At 34.9% G+C, this 18467-nt stretch overlaps 1 protein-coding gene across 5 annotated transcripts in view; it reads right to left on the minus strand.

The window, feature by feature from the left end:
- Window positions 1–18467, minus strand: part of HYDIN (HYDIN axonemal central pair apparatus protein) — a 389826-nt gene that overhangs the window by 262728 nt on the left and 108631 nt on the right. For all 5 annotated transcript variants that reach the window (XM_038538390.1, XM_038538392.1, XM_038538391.1 and 2 more), the window contains 2 exons: window positions 16810–16934; window positions 797–998 (listed from right to left, as the gene is read on the minus strand). In XM_038538390.1, coding sequence (XP_038394318.1) covers window positions 797–998; window positions 16810–16934 — 327 coding nt within the window. The remainder of the gene's footprint in view (window positions 1–796; window positions 999–16809; window positions 16935–18467) is intronic.

Here is an 18467-nt window from a genome sequence, read left to right on the forward strand (position 1 = left end):
AAGCTTCCCAGGGCTAATCTTTAATGAAAATGGAGAGGCAAATAAAAAAGGCTGAAATAAATTCCAATGAAAGCAGCAAAAGTGCTAATTCAGGGAGGGTAGAAGGAGATAAAAATGAAAATGGACTTTAAAAGAGGCAGGGATAGATTCAGTAAAAAGAAATATTCAAAATTTAACCATGATGAGATTAGTTTAAAAGGTTTGGTTTGCCACTTTATTAATTTTCTCCACTGCCTTAAGTACTTTAAAAAGTAGAAGATTAAAGATACCAACAAGAAATCATTATTAAATTATATGGTTAGCAGGGATTTAGCAATGCTACTAAAACTGAGAATATAAAAGCCATTATATCTAAGCTCTTCTTTTTCCTCATTCTTCATATTTTCTGGAAATATTTCCTCACTGAAAAAAAAAATCCACACTGATCTCAATCCAAGAGATTATTTTTAGAAACTATGAAATCTGACCAATCTGATTAGAGTTATGAAACAAAATACAGACCTGTAGGTTAATTTTGAGAGACTAGTGAAAAAGGATTTATTTGGTCTTTAAAATCCAGGAGTTTAGCTACTAATAAATTATAATCAGGTTAAGATTAACCGGGGATGGACAACATTGTGTTCCTCAATTCAAGTTCTTTAAATGAAAAAAAGGAACATCATACACCAGAACCAAGTTTATAAAAATCTGATCTTGAATTGGTTAAAAACTTACCACCAATGTCATAGATTTTTTCATAATAACTAAGCTTTATGTTCCTCCAAATTACAGCATATTGGTAGTTTTTCTTACAAACCTGCATTTTTCTCTGTCTTCCTCTTCCTGAGTAGCAAATATCTTCCACTGGAAATGGGCAATGATGTTGCTGCGGTTGTGAATTGTTACAGTACGCTGACTGGCCAGAGATATGTAGGTTTTCTCAATGAACAATGAATTCCGGTCCAGCCTTATATTCATGTCTATGGCAGCTCCATATAGAGATAAAAAGACTTTTTCACCTAGAAATCAACAAAGTGCAAATACCCCTTGAGATTTATTCTAAAATGAGCTACTAGCTCTTTTTTCCCCCAAGGTGAAGTTATAGCACAAGCATTAGACATTTTATTCTTTTTCTTCCCCCCTCATCAATCCGGAGATCAGACATGATCAGAAAACTTAAATATTATGTTTGGTGCAGTTATAGAGAATCAAACTATCTTATTTGGTCACTGTAAAAAAAACACATAAAATATGAACTGTTACAGTGGATGTTACAAGACCTTTTCTTCTTTGAAAATTTTTTAAAATTTTTATTTATTTATGAGAAAAAGAGAGAGAGCAAGCATGGGGAAGAGTAGAAGGAGAGAGACAACCAGACTCTGCATGAGTGTAGAGCCCAACAAGGGGCTCAATCTCAGGACCCTGGGATCATGAACTGAGCTGAAACCAAGAGTCAGATACCTAACCGACTGAGCCACCCAGGTGCCCCTTCATGGTAGTATTTTAAAATCCTACAGCCGGACTATGAGGGCACCATGAGTTCTAGAATTATAACCACATGTCTCATCTTTATCCCAAGCATGAGCTGGAATTTTGATTCTTAAAGTAGCTGTACAAGTATATCTAAGAAGAGCTGTTCAGGATGCAGGGATCTAAGTCCAACCAAAGGGGATCAGAAAGAAAGAATTAATAACTTCATTAGTAAAACAAACAAACAAACAAACAAAAAACCTCAACAAACAACTATTTAAAAAGAATCACTTCCTTAAGCAACAACAATTAAAACAATGAAACACACACACTATATCTAGGTAGTAGTTACATAGAAAACAAAATAGAAAGACCAAAGTTATGTTTAAATTTTTAAATGTTTAATGTTAAGAACACCTTTATTCAGCATACTACTTTAAGTTCCTGACTTCATTCAAGATCCACCAATTCCCTTGATTCTAAGTAGCATAACACATGAGCTCCTTAGCTCCCAAGAAGATACAAACTTATAAACTATGTTCTATCTGATCTCTGCAATGTCACAGCTGGTGCCTCACTCTGATATCAGAGTAGAAAAAGGAAATACTTAAATACCATGAATGTCCTGTTGATCTGTGCTGCTATAATTTTAATGAGAACCCAGAAAGCATAAGCGCTATGCCTTATTTTTTAGCACATATTTCTGCTTCATTCACCATTATATTAACCAAGCAGACACTTAGTAAATAACACCTTACACAGAGCAAACATCCTTTATACTCTAACACTTTGAACACAGCAAAACTTTCTCCAAAGTGTAAAGAAACAGTATCTAGGCATTTGACTCTAAAATTTAAACTTTAAAAATGAATAAAGTAAAATTTTCAAATTATAAAAGCATATACTGTGAAAATAAAATGTCTTCTTCTCTTCATTCAATCCTACAACAGCTTTTCAAAGGTATGAGTTGTTAATATTTTCATGTATCCCTTCCCAAATAAGGGTATGCACTCTTGCCAACTTTTAAACTTTCTAATGAGCTAAATTTAATAATATGATAAGTGAAAAAAATCATTGTTTTAATTTGCATAGTCTTAATTTGGGATGATGTTGAACATCTTTTCATTGATTAAAGACTTTTTTTCTCTGAGATGGTTATTATAGCATTGGTCATTTTCCTTTTGAGAAGTTTACCTTTTGCTTATTGATTTGTGACATTTTTTTGATATTAAAAAATTAGCTCTTTGTCATATATGTTGCATATTTTTCCCTTGTTAGATATTTGGATTTCTTTATGACTTTTTTCTGAATAAGTCTTTTTTTTTCTTAGTCTTTATGCAGTCTATTTTAATTCTTTTCCTTATGGCCTTTAAAAATAAGTTTATATTTTTTAAAATTACATTTTTAACCTCATCTTGCACCTTCTCTTTAAAAGTAGTTCTTTTCTTAAAGAAACTAAGGAGACCATAAATAGGTCTGGTTCAATAAACACATGAGCCCCTTGGCTCTTAATAGGTCTGTTAAAATGAGACATAGGTGATTTTCTTTTTCTAGCAGTGATAAGGTAGGTTATGTTAATAGACTTTCCTGCTAAAATAACCTTAAAATCTGGACAAACATCTTAAAGTCACTTGAGAACCATGGTGATAGTAACAATAAAATAAGTAGCAAATGAATAAAATATTTAAGTGTTCAATATTAAACCACAAAAGTAGAACAACACATAAGAAAATTTCCTTGTAACTTTTGAGGGGAAAGTTTTCTAACTATGTCCCAATATCCAGATTCCTCTAAAAAGTATTAAGAATTTTGATTACATAAAAATGAAAAAAGAAATTTTGGGGTGCCTGAGTGGCTCAGTTGGCTAATGTCCAAACTCTTGATCTCAGCTCAGGTCTTGATCTCAGGGTTGTGAGTTCAGACCCCACATTGGGCTCCACACTGGGGGAACCTACTGTAAATAAAAGGAAAAAGAAATATTGGAGGTACAAAAATTTAAATAAAAACAAAAGAACAAGTGGTTAAAATATTTGCAACTCAATCCCCAAACATGTAAATAAGTCTTAGAAATCAATAAGACAATCCAGTACAAGATTGGGATAGAGTTGCAAAAAAAGAAATATACAGGTCCCCCATATGTATCAAAAGATGCTCAACTTCACTCCTAGTAAGTGATACCACTTTCCCCAAACATATTGGGTAGAACAAAAGTTTGAGAACTTTTGAGAACTCCTAGTAAGTGATACCACTTTCCCCCAACACATTGGGTAGAACAAAAGTTTGAGAATATAATCTGTTGTCAAGACTGTAGGGAGAAGGCACTCTTATACATTGCCATGGGAATACAAAATGGTACCATTCTTCCTCACTCAATGGAGTGAATTTGGTGACACAGATTAAAATATACATCAAAAAATAAAAATAAAACAAAATAAATATCTATCAAGCTTACAAAACAACTTACCCTCTGGCCTACTTCCAGGAAAATATCCTATAGATGAGTTAGAACAAGATCAAGAGTATTCATTACAGCATTGTCCTTAATAACTACAGAGTAGAAACAGCCACCAAATACCTAAATAATTTGTGCTACACCTAAAAGTGGAATGCCATGCAGGTATAAAAGTACAGAGTGATATGGAAAGATCTCCAGGATATATGATTAAGTGGAAAAAGTAAGGTTTAGAACTATTCATATAGTATGCTATTTTTATATAGGGAAGGAAAATAAAAATATGCATTCATGTTTGCATCTATGTACATAAAAACACTGGAATAAAATAAGAGCCGGGGGAGGGTGGTAAATGAGGTAAAGTAGAAATGACACCTCTCAATGTACACTTTTAATATATTGCTTTAATTTTTGAACACATGAATATGTTACTCATCCAAAAAATTTTTTAAGTGGGTTTCCAACCAGTGCATTTAATTTTCTATTCATTTTTTATAGATTTTATTTATTTATTTGACAGAGAGTGAGAGAGCACAAGCAGCAAGAGTGGGAATGGGAGAAGCAGAATCCCAGCTAAGTAGGGAGCCTGATGTGGAGCTCAATCCCAGCACCCTGGGCTCATGACCTGAGCAGAAGGAAGGCAGACAACCAACTAAGCCACCCAGGCACCTCACTTATCCAAAACTTTAATATAAAGAAGGATGATAGGGTCTTCAGGAAATATGTAAAGCTGCCAGATAGCACTAGTAATGAGAGAAATATAAAATAAAATACCATTTCATAACCATCAGATTAAGAAAAATCAAATAGTTTGGCAATACTGTTTTGGCACTATATTAAGGATGTAGAAAAACAAGAATTTCCATATACTGCTGATGAGGCTACAAATTGGTGCAACCACTTGACTAACCAATTTAGTTTCCAATAAAGCTCAAGATACACTTGTCCTATAACTCTGCTGTTGCACTTCTTAAAGAAAATCTCATACAGCTGCACAAGACATATACAGAGATACTCATTGTGGCATTGTTTGTAATAGCAGAGAACTAGGGAAAACATCCTAATATTGGATAGGAGAATAGATAGATTGTAGCATGTTCACATGCTGGAGTGCACTACATTAGTTAAAATGAATCAGAGCTGTATGGATCTATGTGTTTAGATCTTTAAAACATAATGTTAAATGAAAATATCAAGTTGAGAAACAGTAAATAGGGATCCCTGGGTGGCGCAGCGGTTTGGCGCCTGCCTTTGGCCCAGGGCGCGATCCTGGAGACCCGGGATCGAATCCCACGTCGGGCTCCCGGTGCATGGAGCCTGCTTCTCCCTCTGCCTGTGTCTCTGCCTCTCTCTCTCTCTGTATGACTATCATAAATAAACAAAAATAAATTAAAAAAAAAAAGAGAAACAGTAAATACTGTAATATCATTTATGTGAAGTTTAAAACTACTTGAGAAGAGTGCCTAAGTGGCTCAGTCAGTTAAGCAGCTAACTCTTGGTTTTGGCTCAGGTCACAATTTCAGTGTCATGAGATTAAATCCCATGTAAGGCTCTGTGCTCAGTGTAGAGTCGACTTGTCCCACTCCCTCCCTCTCTGCTACTCTCATCACACGCTCTCTCTCTCTCTCAAATAAATAAAATCTTTAAAAAAACTACTTGAAGCAATAACATGTTATTTATGGATAAATATATAAAAATAGCATAAAAATGTACCCTATACAGCTCCTCTGAGGACCAAGCCAAGGGAATTAGAACAGGATAAAGTAATGAGATGACTTCAAATCTGTAACCAGTTTAGATATCCATAAAATAAAACATCTGAAAAAAATGTGTATAGTAAAATGTTGAGATGTGTTAAATATGATGGTTGTTGATTATATTATTTGTGTAGTGGTTATTTGAAGTATTTCATCACTTAAAAGTCTAATCAAGGAAAAAGATATCCAAGGGCTTAATTATTTCATACAAATCTCAGGGTCAGAGGGACTAATGTCATCAATTTTAGTTGCTCACTGCAAAACTGTTCCTTCCAGAAATATAGCAAAAGCCATTATACTCTTTTTAAAAACCATCTAATATTGATTTTTTTCAATCCATCTTCCAAAAATCATCAGATCTACGCAGTACAGGAAGCAATAACTCTTGTCTCCATAGCTTTAGGGACTTGACTTGCTTTGTACACCCACTTTCCTGAAGATAGCCCTAAAAAGTGTTCCCAAACCCTAGCTACTTAGAAAACTGGTAGGATGAAGGGATGTTATACCTGTCAGAATGAACAAAGTTACTGTTCCCCAGCATTGGTATTTTTGTGTCTCATTGGAGTGCCTGTTCTCACTCGGCTTCCTATTTGGTTTCTGGGGTTGAATGTTGCAATCATTGTAGATGAGGTTAGCCATCGTCATTTATTATGTCCTAGTAAAAATATGTTTTGTGGAAGTATCATTACCTCTTGCTAGTTTTGCTACTATCAGTCAAGCAAAAATGTATATGGACAAAACTGAGTTTACAAAAAAAATATGAAGCTACCCATATACACAATACACTTCATACTGTGGTTTCAGCACTTTCAGACAAGAGAGGGCAATAAATAAAATATATGAGTGGAGCCACAGATTCTCTACGAACTAGCAAATTGATGGAAAGAGTATTTCTCATCTCTTATTCACTATAGGCTCAAATTCACCATGCAAGTGAATTGCTGAATCAAACTTCTTCAGAAGTGCTCTTTCTTTGAAGGGTTCAAGAAGTAACCTACAAGACTTAACTGAGCTTACCCAGCACATGAGTGGCAATGTCACAGTCAGTATTCTTCCTCTACATGAAAAACAGTGTAGGATTACAGAATGTATGCTGGCCTCAGAGGACATCCAAGACCTGGGTTCAAGTTCCAGCTTTACTTAGGGGTACAGTCATTCAATTCCTCTGGGCTACAGCTTACTTATCTCTAAAATTAAAGGAGTTACATAAACACAGAGAACAATCTGGTAGTTGCAAGGGAGGGGGAGTGAAGTAAGTGAAGGGTATTAAGAGGTACAAACTCAGTTTTAAAATAAGTCACAGGAATGAAAAGTACAGCATAGGGAATATAGTCAATGATACTGTAATGATTTTGTATGGTGACAGATGGCAACTATACTTATCAGTGGTGCACATTTTGTGATGTATATAAATGCCCAATCACTATGTTGTATACCTGAAACTGATACAACATGGTGTGTCAACTATACATCAAAAGTTTCTAAAAATAAAATAAAATAAATGGAGTTAGGAGATGTCCTCTAATGTTCCTTTAAATACAAACACCTAATGACTTGAGTCTTCACTTGCTATGTAATTTAAAGAAAGCTCATTCCACTCTCCTAAACAATCCCTGACCGTCCGTTTGTCCAAGCTTCTGCTATTCCCTACTCTAAGCTATGGAATAAGAAATGAAGAAAAGAAAATTTGGTCAAGGAATGTTTCCATTGCCTCTGAAACCTCGTGAAAACATTTACTCTTTTACCATAACTATGTTTTGCTAGGTTTTCCAATTAAAACAGCACACACTTATAATTAATTATAACAATCACACAATTGAAACAAAGCTTATGCAGATGAGTCTGCACAGGTATATCCAGATACATATTATTTAGTAGTTTCAACTATAAAGTAACATATTGAACTCAATTACTTACTATGTTCTATTTTGGTATTCCTTTATTGGCCTTTAGTAGAAAAAAAAGAACTTCTCTATGGTTTATTAGAGTACAATATATAAATGACTATAAAGCTGTCCTGTGAAATACTAATATTATGATTACTTGTATCTTTAATAATAATTCATCATCGTGCCTTTGTGGGAAAAGAACCTATTTGCCAACTTCTGACTCCTGAATTGAAATATCTCCTTTTCAGTAAGAGACATAATACTTAAAAAATGCTGAGTAAGTGCATCAGCTCTATTTCCTGATTATGCCAGTGGTTAATGTCACCTCTAAGGTGACAGCAACCTCACCAGCCATTGAATAAAGAACACTTCTATGTTCCTACTTCTAGGGTTCATTTAAGTAACCAAAGGTTTAATAAGAATGTCTTTTTTCTTAAAGTCTATTCTAAATACTAATATCTCCTTGAACCCTTAGATTATATAGTTTCTCAATACTCAGTTGAAAAGTGTAAAACATAAGCAATTAACCATTTATTTGTCTTTTAACAGTCAAATAATATTTTCACACCTCAGTTTTATTGAAATGATAGAATTATTTAACTCATTTGTTTTGTTTCTATTTTTGTTTTATTTTGTTGTTAAGAAAGTAGTCTTGAGTAATTGTGTTCCTAATCTTTTTTGGAGGAATTAGTTTGTAAAAGGAATCAAGTTACTTTAGTCCTTCTGTTTTGGACTATAATAAAAAGGTAACTAAATTATTTCTGGGGTAGAATCAATTCCCTAAACAAACTTAGTTTCACCTCAGAAAGGCATCCTTAGGAGAAAGGAGGGAAGAGTTTTGGTTCAAGTAAACGTTGATGAGTAAAATATTAGATATTGGTGAAATTTACACTCAAGTTCCTTAATTACTAGAACACTGGTTCAAACCCTGGTTGATGAAAAAGAAAAATCTCTTTGCTGCATTTATTAAGGATTTATAACCAATGGAGAACCAGCTACTGAAGGGCATAAATACAACTGTTAGAATTGTGATTGAGTACTTCCCACTGAGGATTATCAATGCTCCTCCTTCTGGAACATTGTTTGAGGACATGTGAAAAAAAAACATGCTAACTTTCCCTCCTCAAATCAATTCATACTTCAAACAGCTGCAGAAAGTTCAATCAGATCCTTATTTAGTGAAATGAGAAAGCAATGATCATGGCTGTTTGGAAAAGCTCCATGATTAATTGTGTTTAAACAGTCATTACTGTTTTTCACTAATGAAAGGTTATAGGTTCCGGTCATTGATAACCCACAATACAGATGAAAGCATATTCTTATCAGCAGTTCATTTCATGTAAAGAAGAATGCTACAAGATAGTTTACCTCTATCTGCATCTTTAGAAAATGACTTTGTGAACCAAAGTTGACACTAGAATCTCAAAGTGTGGAAATCGACTTTGCCATGGGGATTAAATTTTAATACACAATTATTTGTTTCCTTTAGCACAGGACTATAAATGTAAGTACGGGTATCAATTCAAATACTTAGCGAAAAGTTAAAATCTAGATTGAAGGCCATTGGGAGAAAGCAGCTGCATTTACTTCGTTAATCAACGTAAAAATGTTTAGGTAATAATATGAGAGACTAGGGAGATGATCCACTCTGATGGAAAAAGCACTGCACGGGAGATTAGAGTCTGAGCCTGGGTTATAATTATGCTTGTGCTACTTGAGCAACCTTGGGCAAGACACTTAATTTCTTACAGCTTCAGTTTTTCATCTGTAAAATCTAAGGACTAGATTTGGTTATTAGTTAAGTCTTCTGTCAAGCTTTGATTCTACTGATCTATGAGCACTCTAAGATGTTGGCCTTAAAACCCAAACAAATAATATTTTTAATATTATACCATCACCCTGTGTGCTTGTTCATTTATAAATCATACTATATACTACTCTTATGTCAAATATATTAAAAATATGACCCAAAATATTTAAAAGAATGAACTAAAAATGAATATTTTAAAGATATTTTGGAATGTTTATCAATAATTAATGTTTACCAAAAAAAGGATCAACTATGTTTCATTTTTTTTTAACTCCTGATTTAAAACACCTTTTGATAAAGTAATCCAAATATAATTCTAAGGCCACATTTTTTTCCAAGACTTAATTTTAGGGGCTGACATAAATGAAAATGATACTTCACAAAGATATAGAGATCCAGATGAAAGAAATCATTGACCAAATTTATTAACACTCATATTTTTCACTTTCATCCACTATCAACACTAACAACACAAAGGCTTTTGTTGAAATTCAAGGAAGGAAGGAAGACACAAGTTATCAATAATGAAAGAAAAAATTCACTATAGATGCTACAGACATTACAAAGTTTGGGGTTATTATGACAATTTTATGCCAATAAATTTAAAATTTTAGATTAAATTGAAAAATTCCTTGAAAGTTTACCAAAAATTACATAAGAAAAAAATAGAAACACCTCAGTAGAACTAAATATACTAAATAAACTGAATAACTAAAAACCTCCAAAAAGGCTCAGGCCCAGATAGCTTAAAAAGTGAACTTTTCAAGCACTTAAAGAAGAAATAACATGCATATTAGAAATGACAACCCTTCCAGAGAATTAAAAAGTAGAATAATTCCCAACTTGTTTTATGAGACCAATTTGTTTTCTCAGATGAAAGACAAAGCCATTACATGAATAGGTGAAATAATGTATGATCATCTCAACAAATGCAGAAGTAATGGATAGAAGCCAACACTCATTCATAATTAAAGGTCTTAGAAACCTAGAGATAGAAGGGAATTTTCTTAATTCAATAGATAGTGTCCATTAAAAACATTATGCTAAGTGTGTGATTCTGGGGTCCAGGGACTGAGTCCTACATCAGGCTCCCTGAAGGGAGCCTGCTTCTCCCTCTGCCTATGTCTCTGCCTCTCTCTGTGTGTCTCTCATGAATAAATAAAAATAAAATCTTTAAAAATAATAAATAAATAAATAAATAAAATAAAAAATTATACTAAATCGTGAAACACTGAGAACTTCCCCTCTGAGACTAAAAACAGAGAAGGATGCTTGCCATCATCATTTCCATTGAATGATGTCCTAAAGGCCTAGCTGTGCAAGAAACAATAAGAAATAAAACGCTTAAGGTTTGAAAAGGAATAAAACTTCCATTATTTACAGATGACCTGACTGTATATATATAAAATCCAAAATCATTTACAGATAAACTAGGAGTCAAAAAGTTAAGTTGTCAAAGTTGAAGATATAAAAGCAATGTACAAAATTCAACTTCTTTTTAATATACACCCCAAAATTTAGAAAATAAAGTTAAAAGAAAAATACCACACTGGTTATAAAGGAAATGATAAACTGTACTTCATCAAAATTAAATTATTTTGCTAATAAAAAGGTACTAGTAAAAAAATTAGAAAGACAATCCAGTGTAAGAAGATATTTTTAATGATTATTTCTGAAAGACTTGTATTGAGAATATATAAAAAACTATGAGTCAATAACAAAAGAACAAACAATCCCCTAAAGAATAGGCAAAAAAAATCTGAATACACACAAGAGTAGAAGACATAAAAATGGTCTAGAGCACATGAAAAGATACTCAACATTATTAGTCATTAGAGAAATGCCAATTAAAAACAAAATATATAGGCTTTTGTTGATATTTGGCTAATAACTTTATAACCAGTATGATGACTAAAATTAGAAAACTGACAATGACCCTGAGTTGATGAGGATGTGGATCATCCACCGCTGTAGGAGGAGGTGGCGGTATGTAAAATGCTTTAACTATTTCAGAAAACTATTTCAAAATTTCTCAGAAAGTTAAGCATATACCTTCTCGATGACCCAGAATCTTACTCCTAAACACTTATCTGAGAGAAATAAAAACATATTCACACATACACACAACTTGTACAAGATGGTTATTCAAGCTTTATTCATAATAGTCCCAAACTTCAAACAATGAAACGCCAGGACACCTGCACCCCGATGTTTCTAGCAGCAATGTCCACAATAGCCAAACTGTGGAAGGAGCCTCGGTGTCCATCGAAAGATGAGTGGATAAAGAAGATGTGGTCTATGTATGCAATGGAATATTACTCAGCCATTAGAAACGACAAATACCCATCATTTGCTTCAACGTGGATGGAACTGGAGGGTATTATGCTGAGTGAAGTAAGTCAGTCGGAGAAGGACAAACATTATATGTTCTCATTCATTTGGGGAATATAAATAATAGTGAAAGGGAATATAAGGGAAAGGAGAAGAAATGTGTGGGAAATATCAGAAAGGGAGACAGAACATAAAGACTCCTAACTCTGGAAAACGAACTAGGGGTGGTGGAAGGGGAGGAGGGCGGGGGGTGGGGGTGAGTGGGTGATGGGCACTAAGGGGGGTACTTGATGGGATGAGCACTGGGTGTTATTCTGTATGTTGGTAAATTGAACACCAATAAAAAATAAATTTATTTAAAAAATAAATAAAGTTACATTAACAGGAGAATGAATGAACCATGTATAATCATACACTGGAATACTGCTCAGGAGTAAAAAAGGGAATTTGATACACAGAACATGAATACATCTCCAAAACATGATGTTGAGTGAAAGAAACCAGACACAAAATAGTGTGTACTGTATGAGCACATTTATTTGAAGTCCAAGAACAAGCAGCACTAATATAGAATGATAGAATTTAGAATGTCTAGGATGGGGATGGAAGGATAACTGGAAAGGTCATGAGGGGACACTCTAAAGCTGTGGATGTTCTCTATCCTACATGGAGTGGTCGTTCCACAGATCTTGACAAAACTCATCAAACTGTAATTGAAGATCTGTGCATTTCATTGTATCTATAACTCAATAAAAAAGTAATTAAAAGTTACAGAATAAATATATAGCTAATAAACATAAAAAATAATGAATATAAAGGAATAAATCTAACTACAGTGTTTAAGACGTCTACCCAGACAATTACTGCTGAGAGAAACTAGAGAAAACCTAAGTACATGGAGGGATAAACTGTGTTTATACTCTGCTACACAGGATTCTAAAATAGTAGGAAAGGATGAATTACTCTAAATAATGCTGAATGACATGAAAAAAGATATAAATTTGAGTCAGTTTTAAGCAGCAAATTAAACTGAAGATTAAAATAACTAAAATAGCTGATAAAATATTTTTAAACTACTTTAAAATTCATCACTAACTCTATCAAAAAATAAGAATATCAAAGTGAAGTTAAGAATTGCAGAAATTATTATAGTACCAAGACTGTCCTTTGTCCTAATGGCTTTTGTTAACACTTGAACTTCTGCTTTAATTACTGAATTGTATACAATTGACAGGAGATGAAGTCTAGGGCCTGCCCAACTCTATCAAAAAATAAGAATATCAAAGTGAAGTTAAGAATTGCAGAAATTATTATAGTACCAAGACTGTCCTTTGTCCTAATGGCTTTTGTTAACACTTGAACTTCTGCTTTAATTACTGAATTGTATACAAATGACAGGAGATGAAGTCTAGGGCCTACAGTAAAAGTGATGCTAAGTCCAAAAGTTACAAAACATGAAAGAGCATAAAATATGATGAGGTTCAGGACACACTCTCCCAAAATATGGCACACCTTGGCATATTGAATATTTCAAGTTGAAGGAATCTGAGAAACAGTAAGAAAGGATTTTCTTACCTTCTACCAAAGCACTATAAAACCTTCATTTAAAAAGTTCCAGCTATAATTAGATGGAAGGAGCACCCTTGTCTTCAAAGACAGAGGGACACTGAGAAGAATCTGAATGAACAGGACTTTCTGTTTTCCCAAGTTTACTACACTTAGCTCACACCCTTTTTGGTCCTAACACATTTTCCCACAACTCTCTACTCTTCATCAAACTGAGCAAAAACAATTCAGATTTAATCACTCCTCCAGGTCTTCATTTCCTTTTGAAAGCTCCCATGCTTACAGAAGGGAAAGGACAGGACTTCATAAAAATCTGCTTTTGCTCCTTATCCCACTTTCTATTCTTGCCAGGACCTGCACCCTACTTCACACATGCCTCAGAATGTCCACCTTGTAAGGGACAAGGAGTTAATGATTTCTCTAGAATACATAACATCTAAGGAAGAACCAGGTAACAGTGACCTGAGGAAGCCATCATATGCTCATTCCAGACCAAGGCTCTAGACATGTCAATGCCAAGGCCCCTGGCTCCAAGGAATAATACTTGGGCCTTGGCCATTGTTCAGATGAATTCCTGGGTGTCTGAAGGGACATGTATACCAGGCCCCAAACAAAGACAAGACTCCCTCTTTTCCTTTCTGAGTCTCCCAGAAGCTCCACCTGTATCTGTTCTCTCCGTATCTTCAATAAACTCTGCTCTCACTTCCTGCAGGCTCATATTTGATTTCCAACCTATGTGAAGCCAAGGACTCCCTTGGCTACTCCTGCGGGACCCCTTTGAGTCTTCAGATTTGGCTTGCCTGCATCAAAGGAGAACTTACAATAAATCATTTTTGTATGTTTTTCTCTTCTTAATCTGTCTTTTACTACAGTGGCCCCCACCAAAAGCCTAGAAGAGTGGAGGAAAAATATATTATTCCTCCTCTACAGATATTGTGGTTGAAAACCATCAGAAATAATAAACAGCAAAGTAAATAAAAAAGCAGATTTAATATATATCTAAATGCTCAGAAATAGAATGAAAATAACAATGTTTAATATATTTAAGAAATAAAAGGGAAACTTGAAAAATAAAAGAGCAGAGAGCAATCAGATTTAAGAACAGATTGAATTAAGAACCAAATAAAATTACAGAAATGAAAATACCTATAATAGAAAAATAAAACTCAAGAGATGAGACTTCATGGAAGAGGGAATTATTGAATAGAGGAGAAAAGTATTCAGAGAAGTTTGACAAAGACAAAGAAATGGAAAAATAAAATAGAGGTTAAAAGGAAAATAATTGGGGCACCTGGGTGGTATACTCAGTTAAGTGTCTGACTCTTGGGTTCAGCTCAGGTCATGATCTCAGGGTCCTGGAATCAAGGTCCACATTGGGCTCCACACTTAGTGTGGAGTCTGCTTGAGATTCCCTCCTTTGCTCCTCCCTACCCCCCACTTGCATTCTCATTATCTCTCTCTTTCAAATAAATAATTTTTAATGTTAATCTATTATTTAAAAAGGAATAAATAATAGAGTAATAATAGACTATGAAACAGAGTAACAGAGTAACTGATTGGAATTCCAAAACAAGATAATAGAAGGAAGAAGAGCCAATAATCCATATGGGGAGAAAAAATTAAACACAGTCCCGGGATCCCTGGTGGCTCAGCCGTTTAGTGCCTGCCTTTGGCCCAGGGCATGATCCTGGAGTCCCGGGATCGAGTCCCATATCAGGCTCCCTGCATGGAGCCTGCTTCTCCCTCTGCCTGTGTCTCTGCCTCTCTCTGTGTCTCTCATGAATAAATAAATAAAATCTTAAATAAATAAATAAATAAATAAATAAATAAATAAATAAATAAATACAGTCCCTACCTCACACATATACAAATATGAAATCAAAGATCAATCATCAATATAAACAAAGGAACTACAACTATTACCCTTCTTAGAGTAAACATAGACCATGTTTGTGATCCTCAAGAAGGTAATGATTTCCTAGCAAGAAAGCAAAAAGCATTAATCTTAAAGGAAAACACTGATAATGTCAGCTTTATCAAAATTTAGAAGTTCTGCTGATCAAGAAATATGAGAAGGCAAACTACAGACTAGAAGAACATATTAACAATACATTTATCTGACAAGTGATTAGTATTCACAATATCAAGTTATAAAGTACTCTTACAAATTAATAAAAGAAAAAAAACAACTCAATAAAAAATGAGCAAAAGACTTGAACAGACACTTCATTAAAAAAGATATATGAATGGCTGTAAGCACAGGAAAAGGTGCTCAACAACATTAATCATTAGATGAAAGTTAAAACCACCAGAAGATACAGCTTTACACTACTAGTATGTCTAAAATGAAAAGACAATACTATGTGGTAGCAGGAAAAGAAAGACAACATTGCATTTATTGGCAAGGATGTGAAGCAACTGGAAGTCTCACGCTTTGTTGGTGGGAGTGTAAAATGGCACAACTACTTTGGAAAAATTCACCTTCCTGATGTGTTATAAGCTATGCTTTTTACTTTCCTCTTTTGGGTTACATGGGTCAAAACTTAACCCTTTTTGCTTAAGCTAGTTCAGGTTCAGTTTGTCTTGCTGGCAGCCAATAAATTCTGACCTACAGTAAAAGATTAGGTACATAGATAGTACAACTGGATATCATTCCGCCAGGCAATGTGGAACTGGGACTTAACCACAGGTCCTTAGGCAAGGACTTGAACTGTCCTGCTCAGATTGGTATCCACAATGCCAGCAACTCTGAACTGTGACGGAGATGGCATTTGTTGCTTTTTCCTTGGCTGTGTACTTGTGTTTTCTGCCTACAGTGCCCTTCTGATGCAGACAATCTGGGTCAGTAAACACGAATGAGTAAAAAAGAAATGAGAGAGAAATGAGAAAAATCATGAAATAATAAATGGCAGTATTAAAATATTCATTTAAAAACCAGCTTTGGAGACTTGCATAATGTACATGCAGCCTACACAACTATAAATTAAGTATTAGCAAAAACAATGTATAATTTTCATGATTATGCAGACTGTGGCCTTCAAGAAAATGCTGGTGGCAATAGACACAGAACTACATTTAAGTCAGATATTAAGTAAGACATTTGCATATTCTAAGGATTAAGGCAACTGGATCTTACATAGACTGGTTGGCACATATGAGAATGTTCCGAACTGGGGTTTACATTTTTTTTTTTCATTTTTTAAATGTTAGACAAATTCAGTAATAAATCAAATGGAAAACCCATGGTGTATTAAGTTACCTTCAAGTTCCATTTACATATAAATAATGTTAAGCTACTGGTGTGAATTCAGGGGGATGTTTCCTTCCTGACAGTTGTTATTGCTCCTGCTTTCAAGTAGTGGAGAAACCAGTCAGGTGGGATTTATATCTGGCTGAACATTACTTTTGTTGGAGACATCCATTCTTTGGTTCTTTGCCTTGTGGATCTTAGCTTACTCAAATGCAGCCAAAACAACCATTTCCTCTTTTGCTTCACCCTATTCCCCATCTGACCTTTCTTGACATGTAGGACTCTTAACAAAGAATAACGCATACCTGTGTCGTAATGCACAAAAAGTCTTTTGCTGTGACTGCCCACAGTCCGTGGCTCAAACTCCACTTCTAGTTGCATGGACTCTCCCACATTAAGAGTTCCAACAGATGGCTCTACAGAGAAAGGCCTGCAGTACACAGGGAGACACACTATCAGAGCACATTGGTGGCCAGGGAAGAAAGAGAGGGTACAGGAGTTCTAGTTCTGCAGACAGCTCAGATCCCACACCACAATTCAGTGACGCAGAAGTAAAGTGTACATTTCCCCCCAAAGTGAAAGAACTTTGCTTTTAATGCTAAAATAGAAGTTCTAGAGCAGCAAGTGTAAGAGAAACTTAAATGGTATGGTAGTAGTCTTGTTTGTGTCCTTGCCATTCAGCCATTCTTTTAACATTTGTTGAGTGATTCCAGTAGTCAGACTTAGAACATGTATGCAAATACTGTAATTAGCAGAAGAAAAGTACCTTGGAAGGGATAAAAATCAAGTTTTGTGACAGTTCAGAGAAGAAAAGTTTTCATAATGGAAATATCTATCAGAGTCCCAAAATATCACACAATCACATAGGACAATTTGAGAGCAGTTTAACTAAGGCTCTACTTTATTTTTATTTTTTATTTTTTTGCTCAAATATAATAATTTTAATAATGTCTTAAATATTTAAATTTTTTTACATATTTTTTAAATTGGAGTTCAATTTACCAACATATAGCATAACACCCAGTGCTAATCCCATCAAGTGCCCCCCTCAGTGCCCGTCACCCAGTCACCCCCACCCCCCGCCCACCTCCCTTTCCACCACCCCTTGTTCGTTTCCCAGAGTTAGGAGTCTCTCATGTTCTGTCTCCCTTTCTGATATTTCCCACTCATTTTGGGTGAATATAAAAAATAGTGAAAGGGAATAAAGGGGAAAGGAGAAAAAATGAGTAAGGCTTTACTTTAAAAAAGGGGAAGGGGAACTACAAATGATACAGTCCCCCAGGGTTATAGACAGCAAAGCCATTACAACCTCTAGGCCCAAAGAGACAAGGAGGAGTTGCTTTGAACTTCACAAGAGTCCTATGAGAATGCTGCTTTACGAGGAGCAAGGAGCTTTAGTCAGGAGAGAGAGTCAGCTCCAATGGCCTCACAGGGAAGACACTAAGGGGAAAAGCACCCTGACATCATATTCTCCATATCTGATCACCTGCTGGGACTCCCACAGGCTGAACCCACCCAGAAGCCAAAGGCATGGGAACCTATTGACCTATGCCATATAGGTCAGCCTCCTGAGTGATAGCAAGCTGCAGAAGAGTGGAGAGCATTTAGGAAGGCAAGCTGGAAACAAGTTTTGTGCCTTGAAAATAGAATTTGGACATGTAGACATGATGGAGTGATAGGGTAGTTTGGAAACAGGAAATCATTTCATTTAGTTTCCCTGGAAGGAAGTGGTAAGTGAGAAGCTGGATCTGATCATGAGGTATCTTAAATAACTTATGGAGTTCTTCCTTCTAAATAGAAAACCCAGCCCATTTAATTATTTTCATGGTCCATTTCACTTTTCTTAATTGCTAGTTTTTCAAAGTAATGCGTTGTACAATGTATCTGGCAGGCTAAGCTGTTTCTGATTATTTACTTCTATCACAACTATTTTTTAGTTTCATCTCTTAAATCGTCCCTTAGT

The sequence above is a fragment of the Canis lupus genome, chromosome 5 (genome assembly GCF_011100685.1).
Source record: "Canis lupus familiaris isolate Mischka breed German Shepherd chromosome 5, alternate assembly UU_Cfam_GSD_1.0, whole genome shotgun sequence".
Classification (NCBI taxonomy): Eukaryota; Metazoa; Chordata; class Mammalia; order Carnivora; family Canidae; genus Canis; species Canis lupus.